Source organism: Lycorma delicatula, chromosome 3 (assembly GCF_047948215.1).
Source record: "Lycorma delicatula isolate Av1 chromosome 3, ASM4794821v1, whole genome shotgun sequence".
Taxonomy (NCBI): Eukaryota; Metazoa; Arthropoda; class Insecta; order Hemiptera; family Fulgoridae; genus Lycorma; species Lycorma delicatula.
The window spans coordinates 78,632,436-78,658,251 of record NC_134457.1 but is presented as its reverse complement, the minus strand read 5'-3'; the positions used below and the strand labels follow the sequence as shown (position 1 = coordinate 78,658,251).

At 30.7% G+C, this 25,816-nt stretch overlaps 2 protein-coding genes across 7 annotated transcripts in view; both read left to right on the top strand.

Annotated features, from left to right (window-relative positions):
- Positions 1–19,095, top strand: part of LOC142321722 (protein PRRC1-A-like) — a 57,201-nt gene extending 38,106 nt beyond the window's left edge. For all 6 annotated transcript variants that reach the window (XM_075360033.1, XM_075360030.1, XM_075360031.1 and 3 more), the window contains exons 6-8: positions 9,418–9,576; positions 13,508–13,697; positions 15,827–19,095. In XM_075360033.1, coding sequence (XP_075216148.1) covers positions 9,418–9,576; positions 13,508–13,697; positions 15,827–15,934 — 457 coding nt within the window. In that variant the 3' untranslated portion in view covers positions 15,935–19,095. The remainder of the gene's footprint in view (positions 1–9,417; positions 9,577–13,507; positions 13,698–15,826) is intronic.
- A 3,491-nt stretch (positions 19,096–22,586) lies between these two features.
- Positions 22,587–25,816, top strand: part of Caf1-105 (chromatin assembly factor 1, p105 subunit) — a 28,158-nt gene continuing 24,928 nt past the window's right edge. The window contains exon 1 of the mRNA XM_075360029.1: positions 22,587–22,955. Coding sequence (XP_075216144.1) covers positions 22,830–22,955 — 126 coding nt within the window. The 5' untranslated portion in view covers positions 22,587–22,829. The remainder of the gene's footprint in view (positions 22,956–25,816) is intronic.

Sequence of the window (25,816 nt, the reverse complement as noted above, 5' to 3'; positions counted from 1 at the left end):
TTACATGTCGAGAAACTCCGATTGGTGTACACTGACATTATTTTTTCACATAATGAATCTGGTAACAGGAAATGCTCTACACATTTTTAGAGCAAATAAAAACTACATTGATGTCAGTCCCAAAGAGTTTCTGCAGGATTTGGCTTTTGACTTGTAGCCAGCGATACACTGTCATGTAATCTTGGAACCCATACCAAAGGAGATCAAACCGAGGTAAACTTTTGCTTGGAATTGAAGAAGCTCCACCAGCTCTACCAAAAACTTGGGAAGGTGTTTTCTTAATCGACATGGTCATAACAAATCGACCAGGAAGACATCCAGTAAGTGCAATAATTGGCTTTGCCCAACCTACCAACAAAGCATGTGTATAAATTGTTTCAAGTAAAAATTCTTCCAAATAAGTTATCAGATATGTTTGTGACAAAAGAGTTTTTTGTTAGTTATTTTGTGTTATAAATTTGTAATATGAATTATTATTTTGTGTTATAACTATGTAATAGATTTTGAAGTTTTCAAGTAAGTTTGTTTTGTAAATAGCATAAATTTTATTTTTTAATAAATTATAATATTTTAAACTTAAATAAAAGTTATGACAGCAAAATGTTTTCATCATATAGATCTGTATTTTTATTGTAAATATGTAATAGTTTTTGTCGTTTATTTTATGTTCTAAATATGTAATATGTATTATTATTTTTTGTTAAATATTTAATTGATTTTGGAGTTTACAAGTACAGTTGTTTTTTAAGCACCATAAGTTTTGTTTTTTTCTAATGATTATAATTTTCAATATAAATAGTTGAAAGTTACATTAAAATTTGTGTTTTACCTTGTTTTATGTAACCCCAACTTCGATAAACTTCATTTAAAGAAAAAATCCTCTTGGATTACAATTGTACTCCATGTGACCAACCATATATTGCTGAACTGTGTGACCACTGCAGTGTTAGAGAAACTGTGGAAGAAAGTGTATCACACAGAGGCAAAGGTTGGGGAAACAATTAATGAGGAGGAAAAAATAAAAAGGGATGGGAATATTGCAGATTTATGTGCTTTAGTAAACCAGTTAGGAAAAGTAGATATGGTAGTGGAAGAAGTGTACAAAGTTCATGAAAATCAAAAAGGGTACAGTATATTAAAAAACTAACCAACTTTTTTAGCCAAAACGTGGACCCTCAGGGCTCAGATCAGCCCAGACAAATCCCAGAGTCAACTCAGGGGCTCCTTGGGGCCAAGAGGCCTAACCCATACCTGAAGAGCTTGCTTGCCTCACAATCACCCACTGGACCTCCGAACTGTACGTTTATCTCATGGTTGCAAGAATGATGCTGATAAATAATAATTATAGTATTCAGGTTTTATAGAAACCAGAAAAAGAAACTAAATTACAAAAGATAGAATAATAGTAACTATGTTAACTATAGTACACTCAACTTTGATGATGAAAAATTCATAACTTATTTCTTTGCTATGGTGACAGAAATATAATAATGAGGTAAAAGAATTAATCTATTTTTTCCTTAATGAATATCTTTAATTCACAATTTCACCCTCCTTGGGGGTGAAGAAATTATGCATATTTTTAGTATCTTAACCTTCAAGGGAGCAAGGGCCTCAGTCGATGGCTTGAGAATTCCCTGGGAAATTACAAATGTATACTGCAAGTTTGGAAGTAATCGGTCAGTTGGTTTTCGCATGATCTGGTAGCAAACAGACAAACTTTATATATATACACATATATACACATATACACACTAGGGTAAGTCAATTATTATCCGCAATGTAGTTATAAATTTTATTGCAATACAAATAGGAAACTTACATGTACATAATTTTTCAACAGTCTCCTTGCATTTCAACGCACTTGGTCCATCGTTGCGCAAGCTTCCTGATTCCTTCATAAAAGAAGGTTTTCGGTTGAGCTGTGAGCCAGGAATGCACCGCGTCTTTTCACTGTTTTGTTCGAGGTAAATTGACCTCTTTGAGTGGACCAAACAAGTGGTAGTCAGAAGGGGCAAGATCAGGACTATACAGAGGATGAACCAGTATTCAAAGTTGAGTTTCTGGAGCATTTCAGCAGTATGTGGATGGGCATTGTCGTGCAACAACACAACACCTATCGACAGCAGTCCTAGATGTTTTCTTCGAATTGCAGGCTTCAGCTTGGCAGTAAGCATCTTACTATAACGTGTACTGTTTATTGTCGTGCCCTTCCCTCATAATGTTCCAGTACTGAGCCTTGTGAGTGCCAAAAAACCGTAAGCATCAGTTTTCCCGTGGATGGTTGGATCTTGAACTTTTTTTGGAGGACAGATTTGGATGTTTCCATCCCATACTCTGCCATTTACTTTCTGGCTCTTAATGATTGATCCATGTTTCATCACCAGTGATGATTCTGTCTAAGAAGATCATTAAAAGATCATTAGAAGAATTATTAGATCTGTCTAAAGTTCATTACCATAGTGATCCAAATGTTTTTGGCAGATGTCCAAGCGTGTTTGTTTATGCAACTGTGCGAGTTGTTTTGGGGCCCATCTTAAACAGACTTTATGAAACCCAAGTCTGTTGTGGATGATTTCGTAGGCAAAACCGTGACTAATTTGCAGACAATGTGCCACTTCATCAATAGTTACTCGTCTCTCTAAGAAAACCATATCATGTGCACACTCAATGTTTTCCTCATTTTTGGCGGTAAACGGTCGTCCTGCTCCTACGTCATGCATAACACTTGTGTGACCATTTTTTAATTTTTCAATCCATTCGTAGACACTCCGTTGCGGCAACACACTGTTCCCATACTGTACCGAAAGTCTTCGATGAATTTCAGCCCTGATACACCTTCTGACCACAAAAAAACAGATCACCGAACGTTGCTCTTCTTTGGTACAAACAGAAAGTGGAGCAGCCATGGTTAACGGCAGGGCAGCAATAGTGGAATTAACTTAGCAGCATCAAACCTGCACAGACATAACAACAATTAAATCACGCATGCGTCATCTATGCAACATGACAGTACTACCAACATAAACAAAAATATAACTAAATTGCAGATAATAATTGACTTACCCTCATGTATGTATATATATACATATATACATTTCCGAATAACTGTGAACTGCTAGATTGATAGTGTATCTGATGCTTGCAATGATTAACCCTCAACCTACTGATAAATACCCCATTTGAATTTTGAAAATCGGACAATTGTTTGGAGAGATACTATAAGAGCACCCAATTTCACCTCCCAAAACAGTGCCCCAGGGGCACCTTGTTTGTTACCAGTTGATGGTGATGATTGGTCTAGCCTCTCACGAGATACCTGCATACCTCACCACTCTAGCCTCACACGCAGTCCCCATGGGAAGCCCATTATTGTTAAACAGAAATTTATTTCATATTATTTTATTTAATATAAATTTAATTGTATTACTTTTGTAATATTATTCATTTGATTGATTCAAATCATTCAGTTCAAACCCAGCTCACACAACGATAGAGACTCACAGTTCATTAATTCAATTCATTAAAGTTTGTGCTTCAACTGGCAAATCTCCACTACTACATGTATATATATTTTTTTTCTTGAGATGAGATATATTTAAAAATCTTCCCAGTTATGCCAAGAAACATGGGCAAAAATTTGGTTGTGATTGATCGAGTAGTTTTTTGTTATCTTTAACAAACAAAAAACCTCTTCCTCTTTATATATTAGTATAAATGAAATAAATGAGGCAATTAAAATGATGAGAAAAGGAAAAGCTAAGGCTTGTGATGAAATACCTGTTGAACTTTAAAAGCACTAAGAGAAACAGGAGAATTGTTATTAACTAGATCTATGCAATGGAATACTTGATGGAAAGTGGCTGAAGGACTTCCAGGATACAGTAATGGTACCAATAAAAAAAGAAAGAAATACAAAGTATGAATAACGATTAGCCTAATATCACATGTAACTAAGTTACTATTAAGGGTTCTAAATAAGAGGTATACAATAATCTGGATTGCAGTATTGAAGAAGAATAGTACAGGTTTAGAAGAGGACTTGGAACAAGGGACGCTATTGGGCTGCTATGAGTAATAGATGAGAGTTGCATAGAAAGGAGGCGGAGAGTGTATGTTGCATTTATCGATCTAGAAAAGGAGTTTGATAGAGTTAGATAAATTACTGCTAATTTTGGAAAAGAAGGGAGTTTAATGGAAAGAGAAGCACCTAATAAAAGAGCTGTACTGTAACCAGAGAATAAAAGTGAGGGTAGGAGACGAAATGACAGGAAGAATAGAGATTGGAAGGGAGTGAAACAGGGATGCAGCATGTCACCAAAATGCTGGAAGAAATAATTAAATGCTGTCTGAACGGGAAAAGAGGAATAAAGATTGGGGGAAGAAGAATAAAATACATAAGTTTTTCTGATGACATGGTGGTAATGGCAGAAAGCCCAACTAAACTAAATGAAATGCTTTATAATTTAAATTAAGCTTGTGAAAGTCAGGGTATGAGGATCAACAAAACTGACAAGTTTTATGGTATTAGGTGGAAAAGAGGATAGAATTGAGATTAAGATTTAAGTTTTAGAGCAGTTGAAGGAATTTCAATACTCAGGGAGCGTTATAACTGATGACCTGACTTGCACAGTGGAAATTAAACAAGAATATCGAGAAGTAAGCAGGCACTTAATAAGAAGGGAAGACTACTGTGTGGAAATTTAAACTTAGCGTTAAGGAAGAGGTTAATGAAATATTTTATTTGGAGTGTGATACTCTATGAAACTAAAACGTGGATAATGAGAAAGGCAGACATAAAACCAATTAAGGCTTTTGAGATGTGGATGTGACGCAGAATGATAAATGTCAGTTGGCAAGACCATGTAACAAATTAATAAGTATTAAGGAGAATCGGAGAGAACAGGAAAATATAAAATGTGATTGATTATAGGAGAAGGAACTGGCTAGGACATTGTATGAGAAGGTGTTTATTAGTGGATTCATTAATTCAATTTATTAAAATTTGTGCTTCAACTGGCAAATCTCCAGTAATACATTTATAATTTTTTTTTGAAATTTTTCGAGATGTAATATATTTAAAAACCTTCTCAGTTATGCCAAGAAACATGATAGATGGGATTATGGAAAAGGGAAAATATGCTGAAACAAAGAGGTCTCTTTTTTGCTCTTGTTCAATTTTCATATCTCTAATTTCATCCCTTAATCTCTTTTTGTCCTTGATTTCTTCTTCTGAGATGCTCAGTCGTTCAAGGTCTTTTTGTGTTTCTTTCACCCAAATGGACTTTAATGTAGTTGCCTTGATGATGTTGAAAATTTTCATATTGAGTCTACACTCATCTTGCATAAGTGTCTGTATAATTGTAGACATCTGTTCCTAAACATGTTGGTGATGGAGTCTGTGTTTTCATATAATTCCTTTGTGGGTCATTTGATCCTGGTTTGTCCCTGAGAACTGCACCATAGATTTTCTGGAGGATTTTTCATTCTTGTTCTCAATTTCATGAATTTTTGTCATTCCTCTGATTACTGTGGTTTCTGCTGCATATAAGGCCTCCAGCTATACAACTGTGTTGTATTGTCATAGTTTCACATTGTGAGACACTGCCTTTTTGTTATAATGATTCTATGTAAGCTTGTACATTTTTTCCAGTTTGAGTATTCTTTCTGTGTTAGATATTGTATTCAGTCCTATATATATATATACACAGGTAGGTGTATCACAAGTTTTCCTTGGTCCCACTCTTTTCAAGAGTGGAAAAAGTTCATTCAAACATGTCCTAAAATGCTTTGTTTGTGAGTTATGGATCATGAAAGATTTTACTCTAAAATGAGGTCATACTGAAATTTTTAGGATATTAATTAAAGGACAGAATTAGTAATTGCTTATGATTTTTAACCTGAAAAGTTGAATAAAATAGGTTCGAGAACTGTATCTACAGAAATCTGGGGTGAAACCCAACAAATTGGGGTAAAAAACTCTGTTTTTTATGTTTTACATACAGTAACTGTTAAATGGGTAAGGTAATAAACACATAAACCTTTAAAAAAATTGTAGAGAATTTAATTTTGAACAAAATGGAGTAAGATAAGTTGAATAAAACAAAGAAAAATTAGAATTTCACTTAGAAACAATGCATTACTACATTTGTCAGAAAAATACTTCTTTAATGTAAACACAAACCTCTTTGGTGGTGTGAAAAATTTGTAAAAACAAGCTTTACTGTTAACAATTTTTAAAGACCTGAAAATTACACAACAATTGTAAAGTAAAAATAAATAAATAAAAATTACTTTAATTATTATTTCAAAGTTTGCAATAATATAATAACAGATCATCAACTATGTGCATGTAATACTGTATTAGTATAGTGTAGTAAATCATTCTGTAAGGTACAATAAGTATATCAGGTACTTTGAACTTTACTGTCGGAAGCGAAAGGTTTTCTGTGAATTTTAGTTTGAATGTGATTGGTTTGCCAATGAAGTAATGCTGTACTTATTTACAACAGAGATATGGTATTCATTTTGGGCATATGTAATGGGAGCGCTGCAGCATCTGTAGTTGAATATGAAATATGTTTTCCAAACCTCAGGAATGCAGATCCCAAAACAGTTAATGCAACTTTTTGCAATACTTAAAAAATAGGTTCACTACCTAGTATTTGTACCAGCTAAAAATGATCTGCCCAACTCGATGCTGTTATTGATAAATTATCGATGCAGTTTAGCACAGTCCAGGCATCAGTACATGACATCTTTCTAAACAGATCAGAGTTTCACATTCAGTGGTTTGGAGGACACTTACACAAAACAAATTTTATCCTTATCATAAACAGTCAGTTTAAGATCTACACCTGACAGTCTGCTTCGCTTGGAGTTCGTCAAACAATTAACAGCTGTAGTTTAAAATTAACTAAAATGAGGAACAAAAGCAGTACAGAAGCATGCCAAGGCTCATTTTTGAATCTATTATAACTGGTACATATAATGCACTTTGTTTTATTCAACTTATCTTGCACCATTTTGTTCAAAATTAAATTCTCTACAAGTTTTATTTAAAAGTTGTACGTGTTTATTACCCATTTAACAAAGTTATTGTATGTCAAAAATAATCACACCAGATTTCTCAAACTACTGCAAATATATTTTTCAGACCTATTTTATTCGATTTTTCGGTTCAAAAACCATAAGATATCAGTAATTCTGCCCCTTAAATAACATACTAAAAATTTTTGTATGACTAATTTCCAAGTGAAATTTTTCACTAGCTGTATTTTGCAAACAAAGCACTTTAAGGACATATATTTTTATAAACTTTTTCCATTATTTTCCTAGTCTCCTCTTATGCATGATATCAGTGATGGGTTCTAACACTTTGTACATGACTGTTGCGCACAATCCACCACTGTGTGAGGTTCTTCCAATTCTTTCTGGTGGTCTTTGATTGTTTGTTCAGGTGGAAGACTGTTGCTGCATATGTGGCTTCCAGTTTTATAACTGTTTTGGCGACTTATTTTTATGTTTATGGATAGTCTTTTTTGTTATAGGTATACCAGATTAATTTTGTGCTTTAACTAGTTTGTTTGTTCTTGTTTGGATTGAGATTTTGTTCGTTAAGGATGTTTTGTTATTATTTCTCTGTGGTATTGAAATTGGGTTACTGTTTTGATTGTATTACCATTTATGTTTACTTCTTTTAAATGTGTTGATTTTTGGGGCATAATTTATGTCTTTTCAAATGATATTTTGAGGCCAATTTTTGTTTTCAATGTTTTGAAGTTGTATTATCTGTGTTTTAGCCTCACTGATGTCATTTGCTAGTAGTGCCAAGTCATTGGCAAAATTAAGGAAGTTTGTTTTGATTTTTTGGCATATTTTTGTTTTGGGAGTCTTTTTTTGAGCCATTCCCTTATTAACATTTCCAGAGCACAGTTGAGTAGTAGCACTGACAGTCCTTCACCTTGGCACAGTCCTGTTTTGATCTCAAATGTTTCTGATAGTTTGCCTCTGAATTCCACTTTTGACTAAGTGTTTGTGAGGGTTAGTGTTCGTGTTTATTAATTTGGAATGTAGTCCAAGGTGTCTTAGAAGTTTTAGTAGGGATTCTCTATGGATGCAGTTGTATGCTTTTTTAAAGTCAACAAATGTTATCACCATGTCATTGCTTCTTTTTCTGTTGTAATCCATTCATACTATTGTATTCATCATTGAGACTCATGATCTGTTCTGGACAGCTCCTCCATAGTTTGAAACCTCTCTGATATGCTCCTAGTTCTTTCTCGAGTTATAAACCAATCCTGTTGATGATTCTTGAAAGAATTTTTTATGTTGTGTTTAGGTTTGAGATTCCCGTGTAAATGTTAGGGTCTGTTTTGTCAACTTTTTTTATGTAGTGGGTGGATGAGGGCTGTCATCCTGGTAGTTCTGTGATCCAGATGTTGACAACCTGTTGATAAAGGGCGATTTTTGCTGGTCTTCTTGCACATTTCCAGATCTCTAAAAGGTCTGATCTTCCGCTGCTTTATAATTCATCTCATCCAGTGCTTGGTGACTTCTTTTATTGTGGGAAGGTAGATGTTTCCTGTTGTTCCTTGAGTGCTGGTGTTCTGCCAATTCTTCACATTGTAGGAGTTTGTTGAAATATTTAGTTAGGATTTCCATGTTGTCTTTATTGTTATGGGCCAGCTTATGTTCTCATCCTTCATTAGTAGGGTTGGGAGTTCATGTTTATGGAGTTATTTTTTTAAGGTTTTGAGGTAGCTCAACTGCATTACATTTTGTAAGGTTTTGATTCCAAACCATCAAGTATGAACTACCATAAAAAATTTGTTTTAAAGAATTTTACACCAATTGTTTTTTATTTGCTTCTATTTTCTAAATTTTATGAAAAAAATACATAGACATCAATTAAATTTTCTTGAAAATTTTAATACTTTGGTAAACTTTCAGCATGTTTTTATGAATTATTTATCTACTATCATAACTTCCTTAATACATAGAAAATTATTAAATAATATATGTAACAAAAATTAGTGCTCTTTAAAATCAATAAAACATATGATTTACCACTAATGAAAACTTTAATCTTTACAGAATCAGCCATACCTTACTGACTGTGTTAACAGATTGTTAAAGTTTTTTGTAAGAGACTTCCAAAACACTATTGTACTTCCTTTAAGATATTTTAATATACAATATAATCACTTTTCCATTTTTATTTATTAGTTTATATTTTGTAATAAAATTTGTGCTATGTGAAAAATGTTATAACTTATTGCAGCATTTTCAAACTCAGAATCTCCTGATACTTTGTATCATATAAAAACTGTAATTAATTAATTAATCATTTATTCATTAGGAAGTCAGTCTCATCTGTCCAAAATGTTTTTACAAAGATTTTTTATTTTTATTTAGAGGCCTTGGAGCAGAAGCAAAAAATGTAGCTGCGCAACCAGTTGGCTATGAAGCAGCACTTCGAGCCGCATGGGAAAGGATAGAAGCTGTTCGCAGTCTTCAGCCCTCTGGACCAATTGTTGCTATTGAAAATTTCATTGTTGAAATCACACCTGATAAGTGAGTTAATTTCATCTTATTGATGGATATTCAGTGACTATGCAATAGAAAAAAATGATTGCTTAATTCATTAGTGTTAATCTATAATAATTTATTATTTATTTATCTCCAGCCTTCAGTCTTAGAAATGGAGTGCTGTTTTAAAAAGAAATACTATTTAGAATTTTTTGGAAACATTCTGTAGTTAAGTAATTAATTTAAATATATTAATCTGTTGTTATTTTGATTTTTAATTTCCTATAATTGCCTGAGTTCAAGTATAAAACACTGAATTTAAGAGACAAAGTAATGATTACAGTACATAAAATTATTTTTAAGAATTTTAAAATAATCTGCAGGATAACAAATATATAATGTAATAAGAAATGTAGGTGTAATAATTTATAAATGATTGAATAGAAAAATAATAAAAAACAGAACAATTTCCAATAACGACCAAATTAATCTAGACATTTGAGAGTGATATGCAAATTTCAAAAGGGATATCTGTCGTAGAACCTTTTATTCAAAGTTAAATTAAATAGCTAGATTATTATGAAAATCAGTTAAGAACCATCAATTGGATGATTTGAATGTTTCAAAAAAACAACGCAACATTGCAGGGAATAAATTTCAAGGCCAAAAACATTGACAATGATGGTAATAGATTGGAAAATCAAATTATTTTAATTTTTAAGTATACTGCTTGAAGAACATACACATTGGTGATGATGGGGCTGTTATTTGGTAGATTGCTGATGTCAAAATATTTTTCTGAATGGTTTGCTAACTGGATAGTTAAGAAGTTTATTTACTATTTTTATTGAGATTTATGTAATTTTTATAATAGCATTACAATTTTTTCAATACTCTTAATTTATTTAAATGGTATTGTTAACTGCCAAACCGATTTAATGATAATGATATTTACTTTTTGCAGAAATATTTTATGTTCCCCATCCTCATTGAATAGTTTTACATTACCTTCTGCAGATTTTGCTGTAGCAACAAACACGTTTTGCTGTAGTGCTATAGATAGTTATGATATAACTATAACAGTTATGATATAGATAGTAAACAGTATGTTTAGGCTTATTGTCTTTTTATTCTAACGTTGCCCAAATATTTTAGAATCTACTTATCTCAACCTAAAATACTAGATATGAAATAAAATAATTTCTTTACCCTCAGTGTGAAAAACTGTTTTTATCTTACTCAGAATTATTTTTGTATCATTTGGTATCTATAATTATTTTTAGAGATTTTGAATAGGCCTATATCTCTCTCAGTTTAATTTTTACTGTCATTTGTAATTTATCTTTAAACAAACTCTTTCAGAGTCAAAATAAAAATAAAATTTTCTAAATTCATTTTAAAATTTGAGTCAGGACTCTCTCCTTCACTCTAGGTGGGAAGTTAGTTTTTTGTAATAGTTTTTTTAATGAAATAAGTGGACAAGAATGATCATACTTAATTACCACAAAATCTTAAATTTCCGTGGCAGTTAGACAACAATAAGCTTTTTCAGATATATATTTTGACTGATGACCTTAGCAACTTGTTGGAAATTAAAAAAATAATTCATTCTTCAGTCAGATCTCTTGTTATTTATATATGATATTCTCTCTTTCAGAATATGAGAATATGTATGTAGGTCATCCAGAAAAAGTAAGAATGGTTTGCACATGCACAAGCTTCATTCACAACAATGGGTTAAGGCCAGCTGGTTTTAGTTGTTTTTCTGCGAGTGGTGTACAGAATTTTGTATCTGTACTGTGAGATTGAGTGATTTTGCATTTTATAATGAACAAAAAAGTTGAAAATAAGAATCCTGCCCATTTTTTTTTTTTTTGACCAATCATTTGACTGGTTTGATGCAGCTCTCCAAGATTCCCTATCTAGTGCTAGTCATTTCATTTCGGTATACCCCCTACATCTTACATCCCTAACAAGTTGTTTTACATACTCCAAACGTTGCCTGCCTGCACAATTTTTTCCTTCTACCTGTCCCTCCAATATTAAAGCGACTATTCCAGGATTCCTTAATATGTGACCTATAAGTTGTCTCTTCTTTTAACTATATTTTTCCAAATGCTACTTTCTTCATCAATCTGCCGCAACACCTCTTCATTTGTCACTTTATCCACCCATCTGATTTTTAACATTCTCCTATAGCACCACATTTCAAAAGCTTCTAATCTTTTCTTCTCAGATACTCCGATCGTCCAAGTTTCACTACCATATAAAGCGACATTCCAAACATACACTTTCAAAAATCTTTTCCTGACATTTAAATTAATTTTTGATGTAAACAAATTATATTTCTTATTGAAGGCTCATTTAGCTTGTGTTATTCGGCATTTTATATCGCTCCTGCTTCGTCCGTCTTTAGTAATTCTACTTCCCAAATAACAAAATTCTTCTACCTCCATAATCTTTTCTCCTCCTATTTTCACATTCAGTGGTCCATCTTTGTTATTTCTACTACATTTAATTACTTTTGTTTTGTTCTTGTTTATTTTCATGCGATAGTTCTTGCGTAGGACTTCATCTATGCCGTTCATTGTTTCTTCTAAATCCTTTTTACTCTCGGCTAGAATTACTATATCATCAGCAAATCGTAGCATCTTTATCTTTTCACCTTGTACTGTTACTCCGAATCTAAATTGTTCTTTAACATCATTAACTGCTAGTTCCATGTAAAGATTAAAAAGTAACGGCGATAGGGAACATCCTTGTCGGACTCCCTTTCTTATTACGGCTTCTTTCTTATGTTCTTCAATTGTTATTGTTGCTGTTTGGTTCCTGTACATGTTAGCAATTGTTCTTCTATCTCTGTATTTGAACCCTAATTTTTTTAAAATGCTGAACATTTTATTCCAGTCTACGTTATCGAAAGCCTTTTCTAGGTCTATAAACGCCAAGTATGTGGGTTTGTTTTTCTTTAATCTTCCTTCTACTATTAATCTGAGGCCTAAAATTGCTTCCCTTGTCCCTATACTTTTCCTGAAACCAAATTGGTCTTCTCCTAACACTTCTTCCACTCTCCTCTCAATTCTTCTGTATAAAATTCTAGTTAAGATTTTTGATGCATGGCTAGTTAAGCTAATTGTTCTGTATTCTTCACATTTATCTGCTCCTGTTTTCTTTGGTATCATGACTATAACACTCTTTTTGAAGTCTGACGGAACTTCCCCTTCTACAGGTATTCCGTCTATTCCAGGAGCCTTTCTGCCATTCAAAGGCTCCTCCCTGCCAACTATGAGGTACAATTGTTCATATATTTTTGAACGTGCAGGGTGTTCATCCTATGAAAATTCATTGTCAAATTACTATCATATATGGTAACAGTGTAATGAATGAAGGAAATTGTGTTATTTATTTACAACAGGAAGAACATCTGTCTATAACAAGAATACTTAGGACACCCTACTCTCATTACTGAATGACTGCTTGATTAGGAAGTGATAATAAGGAAAAATAGCTTAAAAACATACATTATATTCATATATTAAAGTTAAAAAAAATGCAATGAATTTGTTATAAAACAAAAACAGTTTTTATTTTCTGGACGATCCTCATATATCAATGAGAAATTTATCCAGTTATAAATTTCATAAAATTTGCTTCTGCTGTAGAGATATTTTAAATATTTATCAAAGAGCTTTTCACTGTAAAAGAGATTGATTTTTTTGTAATATTAGAACAAAAAGTATTAATTATATGGGCTGCACATCTTGCAGGAAACCTGTACAAAACCTAGTAAAGCAATTATTTATTAGTCTTTTAATAATTCCTTAATAAAAAAATAATAAATATTTATCATAAATATTAATTATCTATTTTGTTTTGAGTAATTATTAAATTCTTATTCAAAGCATTTTGTGATCTGTTCTTAAGAACAGATCACAAAATTACTTATTAATAAGTAATCCATTCTTTTTTGTTGCAGGTGGTATGATTTAGGAGCATTGGTTTTAAGTGATGCAGAACGAGGCTTGGTTTTAGAAACTTTTACCCAGATGACTCCAGTTCCAAGTTCAATTGTGACATTAGCTCAGGATGATACACCTGATGATTATCCATTGAGTTCCACTGGTTTTTCTATCACTGTTGGAGGTTTGATGGCTAGCAATTTACATGTTAGTAACTTGTTCTGTAATTATATTTTTTCTGGATTTTTTTATTATTGCACCTTTTGAATGTTTATTTAATCTCTATTTTATTTAAAAGTTTTTATATTCTGCTCTATAGCATTAATTCAGTGATGTCAATTAACTTATTTATGCTGAATCAACTTAAATAATATATTCTACCAAATAAGAACATAAGCAGTAGAATAAATGTAGACATATTCTTTTTTAATATATTTGATGTCTTTTTTTAATTTTCTGATTTTTTTTTAATTGCATTCACTTATCTTTTTGTCACTAATCCAAAAATTAAAATTGTTACACTCTAATTATATCTTAATTATATTTTAATCTTGTTAATGTTTTATTTACCTTAGTCTTTGGTTTCAAACTTTGACATTGCAGTTTCTTTCAAATATAGACAAGTGAGCAGGACTTTGATTTGTATTTCTGTCATGGTTAATTTCTTTTGAGAGAGGAAGATATTTTTCATTGAGCAACAAATTTTTGAATTCTCAAAAGTTTTAGCTATACTTCAACAATTCATTTGCATTGATTACCCTGCAACTTATTGAAAATATAAGTTAGTGTTCATATAAACCCAATAAGAACTGATTTTCTTGTATTTTTTCATTATTAATGTTTTCAACATTAATAAATGTTTACATTTTACAAATTTGAACAAGTCAATTTTTCAACATTTTGTAAAATCAAGAAGTATAGGCTAGTTTATGACGTTTGTTGTATCTATTCCACAATGATGTATAGAATGGGCTAAAAGTCATTTTCTGTCTAATTCTATTTAAAAAATGTTCAAAAACAATATTTTTATTGTGGGGTTAACACAACCAGAGGAAGTATTTTAAATGCAATATCCTTATTGTTTATTAACATTTTTTATAAAACATAAAATCTCATTATTGTATTATGTACTTAAATACCATTCTCAGTACAAATGCAAAAATGAACTGAATAATAATTGATTAGTAATTATATCAACTGATTACTACTAATTGCAAAACCAAAATTTTCCGCTTGTTTCAAAATTTAAATTTCAGTGCAAAGGAAACTGATTTTTAGCCCACTGTTTAGTGTAGTGTAGTTATATCTTTTTGGTTCTCATTCATATCATTAGGTTTGGTTTGTTGTGTATTATATCTATTAAGAAATAAATTGTACTGTTGTTCAGTTATATAAGTTGTTCTTTACCTTCACACTAAACGAGAATCTTACTGAAAATCTCACCGAGTGATTTACATTCAGTTGAATAATTCCACAGGCCCTATAATTTTGATTATGGGTAAGGGATTTTATCTTTTTGGTTCTCATTCATATCATTATGTTTGGTTTGTTGTGTATTATATCTATTAAGAAATAAATTGTACTGTTGTTCAGTTATATAAGTTGTTCTTTACCCTTCACACTAAACGAGAATCTTACTGAAAATCTCACTGATTGATTTACATTCAGTTGAATAATTCCACAGGCTCTATAATTTTGATTATGGGTAAGGGATTTTATTATTAATCCTTTTAGAGCTGGAGTCAATATCATGCTGTTGATTAATATTGTACCAGCAGACTTATAAGTATTTTCATTATTTCCTTCTTTTTTTTAAATTATAATTAAAACATGTTTTTACATTTGGGTAAAGTAAGCTTTTCAAATATGTAAGGTGTAGGAATAAACTTAAAAAAACAATTAGTTAAACCTAGATGAAAACAAATGCACAAATATTAGTGTGCATTCAATGTATATTCAGTGATAAGATTTCTCTTTCTTATCTCTGTATCACCTCTAATTTTTCTCCAACAGTTATAAACAGTTTTTTACAATGTAAAAACTACATTCTTTTCGCAAATAAAAAATAATATTCTCATATTGTGTACAATATGAGAAATTTTATCATTTTATGGTAATTATAGTAGTATTGTTTACAATTTAGTGTACTTCTCAGTAAATAAGTTCAATAATTTAATGATTTTCAAGTGTAATAGTTTTATGTTGCCTGCAACATAATTATAATATTACATTTCATTCTTTTTACTTAAAGAAGATATGTTAGAACTCTAGATTATGTTATCCAAATGTATAAAAAATATATTGTTAAGTTACTAATGATTATATTGTATATATAGGTGCATCATTCAGAGTGGCATCATGCTTTAACTGGAGTTTCAAGACGAGATATGCTTCTTTTATCTGCAAAATCATTGGCCAATATTTACAAAAACAGTATACAATAAACAGACCAATTATTTTGAATAAATTTTGTACTCCTTACCTTAACACCAGTAACAATGTATATGTAATTTTTTTGTACAGTGTTTGTTATATAATGTATATTTAGATATATTGTTTTTGTACTTGTAAGCAGATTTGTATGTGAATAAATACAATAAATCTTGATGTATATGTAATTCAAGATTCAGTTCCTTTATCACAGGAAAGTATATGAATTGTAACTTATGTCATTATTAAAGATGTATGGTGTTAGATTATAGATAAAGAGATATTTTATAAATTATTTTTAATTTTTAAATATTAACTCGTACCTTTTCATCTATATAATGAAAACAACTTATTGAAAAAGTAAAATAAAATATGTTATTCCTAAAAAAAGAAACGGCCTTATAATTTTTAATGTGTTATTGTGTAAATGAACATTTTTGTTAAATTAAAATTATTTTACTGTATTTCTGTTTTATATTTATTATTTTCTGTTTCTTCTTCATTTGAATTCAGTAATCAACTTTTGAAAAAGTCACTAAATGTGTATTCTTATATCTGATAATTTTTTATATGTACTTATTTAACTATTGCTAAATTTTATAGAATTAAGAGTTATATTAATTTCATTAACTATTTATATAAACTTTTTCCCTGTTTCTTTATGTTTTTTTTTCTATAGGGAAATTGGTCAGATTCAGTTCTACAGGCAGTGAAAAACTTCTTATATCATTATAAAGTTATGCTACCCTAATTATAATTTTTATACAATTAAATAATTTTTATGTAGTGTCATGGAAAATAGTTATATGTGAAACAAACTGGTAATGAGGTTCCAGTTCATTGAAGTTTATACATCTACCTCCTCCTAAGTATCAGTTATTACAGCATCATGATTCTTCATGTAGAACGTGTAGTAATTAATTATATATCTACATAAAAAAAGTTTACTGTTATTATGTATTTATAAAATTATATATATCATATTTTTTGTATTTAATAAATAAATAAAAATTTATTTACTGTGTTATTTTTAATAATTTTATTTTTTGTAATATTTTTAATTATAAAATTCCATTGAAATTTACACTTGATCCATTTATTGAGTTTGAATTATGCTAAACATGATTAACATTCTTACTTGTGTTATAATAAACTTCTACAATTATAAAATTGGAATTAATGCAGAAATGTATAATTATTACCCACCTGCAATATAAAAATCAAATTCAAATTGCTGTAAATGACTGGTTTTGGATTCTAAAGTTTTTTTTCTTTTATTATAATTGCTTACAGCTCTCCAAGAAGTACTGGACTCTTTGCCAGTCTTTTTTTTGGATTTTTGACATTAGAGGATTTAATATTGGAAATGAAACTAAGTTAAGTAGATTTTTCTTACTGAATTTTTATTTTATTGATCCTATTGAGTTGCATTTGCTTATAGACTTTATATTTATCTAGTTAATATATAATAAACTACTATTGTTTTTGTATTTGGTGATTGTTTTATTCCATACAATAGTGTATTTTTAATAATCACATTTATAAAAGTTAATTTTTATTTTTTATACTTATTCTATATTCCAAGATAAGTGTAAAAAATCAAAAGTCGATATTAATCTTTTCATGATTTTAATTACTAATTTTCAGCAAGGGAAGAGGCCATTTTTTAAACTGAATTAGTTATTGTGGTTAATTTTTTGGTGGATAAAATATATAAAATTAATGTCATTTCTATTTCATTGCTTCCTTCTCAAGCTTATTTTCAATCATTTCAACAGGTTTAATGGATTGGAAAAATTAGATATATTAGAAGGAAGAATTAGAATTGAAATCATATAGATTATAATTAGGGAAAGACCACTAGAAAAATTCAAAATTTGTGGCCAGTTATAGGAATAGCCATAAATTAGCAGCAAGCTTAGTGTCAAAAGAAATACTCCTAATGGTAGTTTATTTATTTATATATATATACACACATATAATTTTTTTTTTTAAAGTAGTAACCAGAAAAAAAAATACAGACTTATTAGTTATCAACTTCTAGAGACATCTAGTGTTAAGAGTCCTCCTACAAACTGTACATTTTATAAAACCTGATATAAAGTTGGGGAAGAATGGTGTAGTAATATTATAGGTGGTTTAGTTATTTTCAGAACAAGTTGATGAATTATTTCTTCTGACTATAAGACCAAGAAGCGAAACAGAAATAAAATGCAAATTATAAAATGAATTGCACAAAGATAAACAAATTTTCTTCCAGATTAATGTTTTATTAAAATCTATATTTTAATTTATCTTAATTTTACCAAAAATGTCAGTTTAAAATGATTGGCTACCATAATTTTAAATTTAAATTCTTGTTAACAAGTCCCTTTCCTAGTATACATTATGTGATGTCTTACTCATACTACATAACATATTTGTAATTTTATTTTAAAATACAGTTGTCCATCAAATTCATGATTAAGCTTCATCACCTTATATTGCCTTGTTCATCTATCAATCTCATGAACATATTGATTCATGTATTGAATCTTTATGTTTAGCTTTTACTGAATTTTCTACCTTGTGCATTGTAAATTGAATAAAATGGTAGGCTAGAGCTGTATTTTAATGTTGAATTTCAAAACCAGATTTTTTTGTAGATTAAATATATATTTGATGTCATGTTTTAATATTTAAGTTTATTTTTTAATATGAATAAACTATCAAATGTTTGCTCTTTATTATTTTATTCATAAATATAGATATGTGTGTGTTCAGGTTAATATAATAATAAAATTGTTATAGTTTTTACATCTGTTGAAAATAAAAAAATCATAAGAGAATGAATCATTCAAATTTCATTAAATTGTTTGGTTTGTTATATAATTGCATTATTTATTGTTTTATGCAGATTTTAATTATTTTGTTAACCTTATTTACTTAAAGTTTTGCTACCTACTGGTGTGTATTTTAGGTCTGTACAATAATTGTTCATTTTATTTACAAAACTATTGAAAAGGTTGTTTGAAATATTTAGTTTAATTTATTCATTTTCAGTTTTGTTAGTTGATTGAAGTCTTTTAAAAATATGTATTATTTAATCATGTAAACATTTATCCAATATTATTTTTATTAATTTGTATTGAATGTATTTTAATAAAACATGTAATCTAAAAATTGTAACTTTTAATTATGTATTATTAATTACACCTTTTTTCAACGTAGTTATTTGTCATTATACATCATTCCAGAGAAAAATAAAAAGGTAGTTAATATTTGCATTTGGTAACAGAAGCGATGTTAAACTTACATTTTTGTTTAACAGTATAAAGAAAACTGATGTTATATTAATAACATTTTATAACATCAAAATTTTGGATATTGTTAAAAAACAGGGTGATTCAGGAGGAAAGGAGAATAATTTGGCAACTGATTATAGGGCTTGAAATAAGAAAAAAGTTATACAAACATATGTCTAAACATTTTGTCAAATTACGGCTAGTGAAAAATTTCTCCCAGATTTCAGTTCCTCATTTATTATTACCACTTAACCAAAATTTTATGACAAAAATGAATAATACTCAAATTAATTTTGAAGCATGCAGTTAGTGTTCCCAAGCCAAATTTTCAGAGGTCTAAATTTATTGTATTAAAAACAGTCATTTTTAATTTTTGCAAATTTATACAGTTTTTAAGTTAAGCCCAGCCTTTATCCAATAGACACTTCAACATGTTGGGCTCTTTTATGCAATATGTGGGTTCTTTGAACAAGTACATTCACTGACATGTAAACTGTACTTGATCATTTCACTAACTCCTAAGCCTTGTAGGCAGAATTGGTATGACTTCTAAATATTGATTTTTTGTATTTTTTCTGAATGGGTATTTTATTCCAGGAAAAAGATCAACTGTGTCAGCTGATAATTGTAGAGTGGATAAATAAATAATGATATGGTTAACTAACAGATACTACAAGGTCCTTGGGAAATTGAAGTAGTTTTATATATGAAATACTGAAGAACTATTAACTAATGTGCAGTATTATGTGAGGGCTGTTGGGAAAGTTTTTGACCTGGCATAGAGAACAAGATTTTTCAGAAATTTAAAAAAATATTTTAAGATTGCAATTTGATACATTTAGACCAACAACGTTCCAATTTTTATAACCTCAGTATAATGCAACCTGTTCAACTGTGCAAGAAACTCTTCTCAGCTTTAACTGCATAAGTTGAAGTATATATTCGTCCACTGAGACATTTTTTCTGGTGTGGGAAGAGAAAGTAATCGCTGGGGGCCAAATACATTATACGTGGAAGCTCTTTGAGTCATAGATCATGGAGTTTTGCAGCAACAGCCTGAAACTTGTTTGCAGGCACATTATCATGGTAAAAGAACACTTTCTTTTTATCCAGATGCAGATGTTTAGCCTGAACAGCACTCTTTATTCAGTTCACTAGTGAAACATAATTCTCCCTGGTGATGATCCTGGCTTTTCCCAGGAAGTTTATAGGCACCAAACCACAAAAAACCTTAGCCATGACTTTTCCTGCAGATGGAACCATTTTAGTTTTCTATGCCATACTTTCATCTGCTCTCGCCCACTGTTTGGTCTGATGTGTAACAGTGAATTCATGTTTCATCTACTGTTATAAAATAAAGAAGAAAGTCTGTGGACTTATGTTTAAATAACTCAACCAACCTCCATGCCTGAGTAGGTAGCATTTCTCCACTTCATGCAGAGGTCCAGGTTCAAATCCCAGTCTGGTGTGGCATCTTTTCATACATTACCAATTTCCACCGAGCTAATAACCGTAGTTGTTGATGCCTGCTCATTCATAACAAGCAAAGAATGTTTAAATGAGTCTACAAACACACTTGAGGTGTGTTCAGTTGAATGCATTTTTGGTCAACTGTTAATAAACAATCTAGCAAAAGGTTTCTTCATACCCAAAACATTGTGTAAAATGTAATGAACATGGTCTGTCAAGATGTTTGCATTGTCAACAAAATCACATACCTTCAATCAGTGATCATTTAACATGGCATTGTCGATTTTTGTGACTGTTTTGCTGGTCATAGTGGTTTTTGGGTGCCTTGATTGTGTTCATCATCTTGAATGGATTTAAGACTGTTTAAATTCAACAACCCACTTTTTACAATTGAAAAACATGGGGTAAGGATTGTGTTTTGGGTAAACCAGTAGATTACTCTGAAATTTCCCAGTTTGCCATGTAATGGATCTTTTCATTAAATATCATAGTCATTTGTGTCATTGCTTTGTCAGGCTGAGAACTTTCCCCTAGTAGTGTCAACTGCAGCACACTTCTAATTCTGTAAACTATTACTTTCTATGTTACTCAAGTTTACTGCTGCTATTGCATGCAACGAGACTATGTTCGTTCCTTTTTATCTGTACAAAACACACAAGTGTTTGTGTGTTCTGTACTTGCTGATAAAAGCCATAACATTACTAAGAGCTTAAAGTGTTAATTTTAACTTCAATAAAAAGCTGTTGGAAATATATCAAGACAGGTTAATAATTTTTGTATATAATTAGATTATTTTTGTAACTATGTAGTTAACTGTTAAAACCAGAATAGTATTCATATATATTGAAATTTTTCCAATTATATATGACTTGCCAAGATTTTACAATTTATTTCTACAGATATTCAAACAAGATAAACAGATAAGTTACATTTTTAAATTAATGAAATATTAGCCTATAAGATTACTATCATCAAACGAAGATACTGTTTTACATATACCAAGATCATTCTGACTTTGAAGAGCCCAGTGATATAGTCTTTTGCTTGGTAATATGCGCATATACAGAGTGGCGTACAAAATGATCCAACATTTGGTTTGGACCAAAAAACTAAGAGGTAATATCATATTACATAACGGGAATATTGAGGGTGATAGAGCGGGAAGTGAGGAGAGGATAGCCAGCCCGCTATGGAGTCGCCGTTCGTCCGTGTTTACATGGATGGGTGGTGGCGATGAAGCAGTGGTACTCATGAAACCCTGAGCTGTTAAGACCTAGTCTCGGCGGGGGTTCCCCTGTTTAAGGCAGGCGCAAAGGACTCTGTTCTGGGGGAGCGCGGCTGGGAAAGGCAAAGCTGGGCCTAGTGCGGTCCCAGCCTCGGTTGCTTAAGAGCAGGTCGTACTTAAAAAAAGAAACCACCAAAGCATACATGTATCCATTAACTAGCATTCAAATTCGAATGAAAGCAACCAACTTTTACTAGGATTTGAACCTCAGAACCTTCAAATTCGAAAATCAGCTGTATAACAAGGGATTGGTGACAAGTCTACGACTAGATCAGCTCGGTAGGCTTTATTGTTAAATAAATGTTAATTTTCCAAGTTAATATGTAGATTTTCCTTATTAAGGCGACTGCTATTTTAAAACGCTTTTTTATAGAATATTTTTCCTAGGATAGTATTAACTTTTCGATGTCAATAATAAAAATGTAATTATTTCGTGCTTTGATTATAAATGAATATTATCTTTTAATTATATTTACAGTAATAAAACGTGTTCTTCGGTGAAATAATTTATTTATTAAATTTTACATGTTAGTGATGTGGAATGTACATCTTACTTTTACCACAAAAACCATCATCTTTGGATTCTGGCTTCCCCCACTACTATCATTTGGTCCAGGATTTCCCGCCTAAAGTTGCATTTTGTTCATGTGAAGTTGTAGGACCGTATGTCATTTGATTGTAATTTAATTCAAAGTAATTTGTGATAAATGTATAAAATTATAACAATATTACTGTAATTGTTAACATTCCCATTATTTTATAGGCTAGTATTTTAATAGTTTGTATAATTTTTAATTCTATGTCGGTTAGATAGTATTCAAAATAAAGAACGTTATTGTCATTTTACACTGTTTTTAAACGTCCAGTATCATGAAATGTACAATTCCTGAAATATCATGGCACAACAAAGATCCTGTGCTAAGCGTCGATATTCAACCAAAGAGTGGAGAAGGATTCTATAGACTTGCATCAGGTGGAACAGATTCCCATGTATTGGTGAGTTACAATTGTTAACCTATTTTAAGTGTATGAAAAAAAATTGTATTAAACCAAAATCAAAGATTAAAATCTGTATCCTTATCTGAATGGATTTATGTAAGGTAAGTTCTATAACTACAAGACATGTTTAAAAGAATAATAATCAACAGTTCATGATATTTCAAATTGTTAAAAGAATTTTATGGTAGAATAATATTTAAAGCAGTTAGCATTCTAGCTTGTTAATCCAGTGGCCTTTTGTTCAATTCTATACTATGGTCTGACATGTTTCATTTGTTTGCACTAATTGTAGTGGTTAAAATACATATATAAATCGTTTAAAATCGCAGTTACTAAAAGGAAGTTGAAGGCATGGTACTGATCAAAACGTTTGTCAGTTTTCATGATTGCCCACTACAGTGGGACTTGATCAATGAACTAAAATACATTTTTGTTACTTCCAAAATGCTGATCCAAGCTGGAAAATTGATAATTTTATGAAATGTGGCTAGTCCCTTTTGAATGATGTGTGTGTTATTCTAATGAATAGTATATTGAATGGGCTGCTTTTTAGTAATGGTAAGGAAATCATCCTGATCTATACTGTAATATAAACTTGCCATTTCCAAACTCATAAAATAGCTGGAGAATAAATGGAGGATTTATGTATTTTGCAATCATAAACATTACTATATTCTACATGTCTGAAGTGTTTGGCTTTAGTCAGGCTTTATGTCTCATGCTTTTTTTTCTTACTTTATACAATAATGATCAAGTACTCTGAACAGAGAATCTTCTTTTTCTCAGAAACTGTAATATGCACGCAGAAGGTAATGGACCAGTTCAGTATTAATTTATAGACTTCTGACATACCTATTGCTCTTGCCAAAATGTATGGTTTCTAAGTGACAATTTTATTCTTGTTAATTTGAATAGCCTTACCTAGTATAGAATTTCCACTAAAATCTAAAAGTGAGTATTTAAATTGTGATATCAATAGATGTGCATCTGGTGTGCAATTGATTATGATGGATCATGGGGGAGAATGCCGTGGTTCCTCATAGTTCAATAAACTGGCAATTTTTTCCAGTCTATGCAATACAATGTTTACTATTTTAAGTAAGCATACATTTGGACTTTGTATGCTTCTTTCTTCATCAATTTGCCGCAACACCTCTTCATTTATCACTTTATCCATCCATCTAATTTTTAACATTCTCCTATAGCACCACATTTCAAAAGCTTCTTTCTAATCTTTTTTTCACAGGTACTCCGATCATCCAACTTTCACTGACATATAAAGCTACGCTCCAAACATATACTTTCAAAAATCTTTTCCTGACGTTTAAATTAATTTTTGATGTAAACAAATTATATTTCTGATGGCTCGTTTCGCCTATGCTATTCGGCATGTTATATCGCTCCTGCTTTGTCCATCTTTAGTAACTCTACTTCCCAAATAACAAAATTCTTCTACCTCCATATTCTTTTCTCTTCCTATGTTTACATTCAGTGGTCCATTTTCGTTATTTCTACTACATTTCATTACTTCCGTTTTGTTTTTGCTTATTTTCATGCAGTAGTTCTTGCATAGGACTTCATCCATGCTGCTCATTGTTACTTCTAAATGCTTTTTACTCTCAGCTAGAATTACTATATGATCAGTAAATCATAGCATCTTTATCTTTTCACCTTGTACTGTTACACCAGATCTAAATTGTTCTTTAAGATCATTAACTGCTAGTTATATGTAAAGATTAAAAAGTAACAGGGATAGGGAACATTCTTGTCACTCCCTTTTTTATTACAGCTTCTTTCTTATGTTCTTCAGTTATTACTGTTGCTGTTTGGTGCCTGTAAATGTTCTATCTCTGTATTTGAACCTAATTTTTTTAAAATGCTGAACATTGTATTCCAGTCTGTTATTGAATGCCTTTTCTAGGTCTATAAATGTCAAGTATGTTGGTTTGTTTTTCTTTAATCTTCCTTCTACTATTAATCTGAGCGCTAAAATTGCTTCACTTGTTCCTATATTTTTCCTGAAACCAAACTGGTCTTCTCCTAACACTTCTTCCACTCTCCTTTCAATTCTTCTGTACAGAATTCCAGTTAAGATATTTAATGCATGGCTAGTTAAGCTAATTGTTCTGTATTCTTCACATTTATCTGCTCCTGCTTTCTTTGGTATCATGACTATAACACTCTTTTTGAAGTCTGATGGAACTTCCCCTTTTTCATAAATATTACACATCAGTTTGTATAATCAATCAATCGCTTCCTCACCTGCACTGCGCAGTAATTCTACAGGTATTTTGTCTATTCCAGGGGTCTTTCTGCCATTCAAATCTTTTTTTTATTGCTCTCTTAAACTCAGATCTCAGTATTGTTTCTCTCCTTTCATCCTCTTCTTCCTCTGTAACACCATTTTCTAATTCATTTCCTCCGGATAACTCTTCTATAAATTCTACACACCTATCAACTTTTCCTTTCATATTATAAATTGGTATACCATCTTTCTTTAACACATTATTAGATTTTAATTTATGTATGCCAAAATTTTCCTTAACTTTTCTGAATGCTCCATCCATTTTACCAATGATCATTTCTCTTTCCACTTCTGAACACTTTTCTTTAATTCACTCTTCTTTTGCTAGTTTGCAATTCCTGTTTATAGTATTTCTTAATTGTCGATAGTTCCTTTTACTTTCTTCATCACTAGCATTCTTACATTTTATTTATTCAAAAATCAGCTGCAATATATCACCTGAAATCCAAAGTTTTTCTACCGGTTCTCTTTGTTCCGCCCGTTTGCTTCTGCTGATTTAAGAATTTCCTTTTTCTTCTACATTTTCTAAATGTGGTATTAATCATTTGTAAAA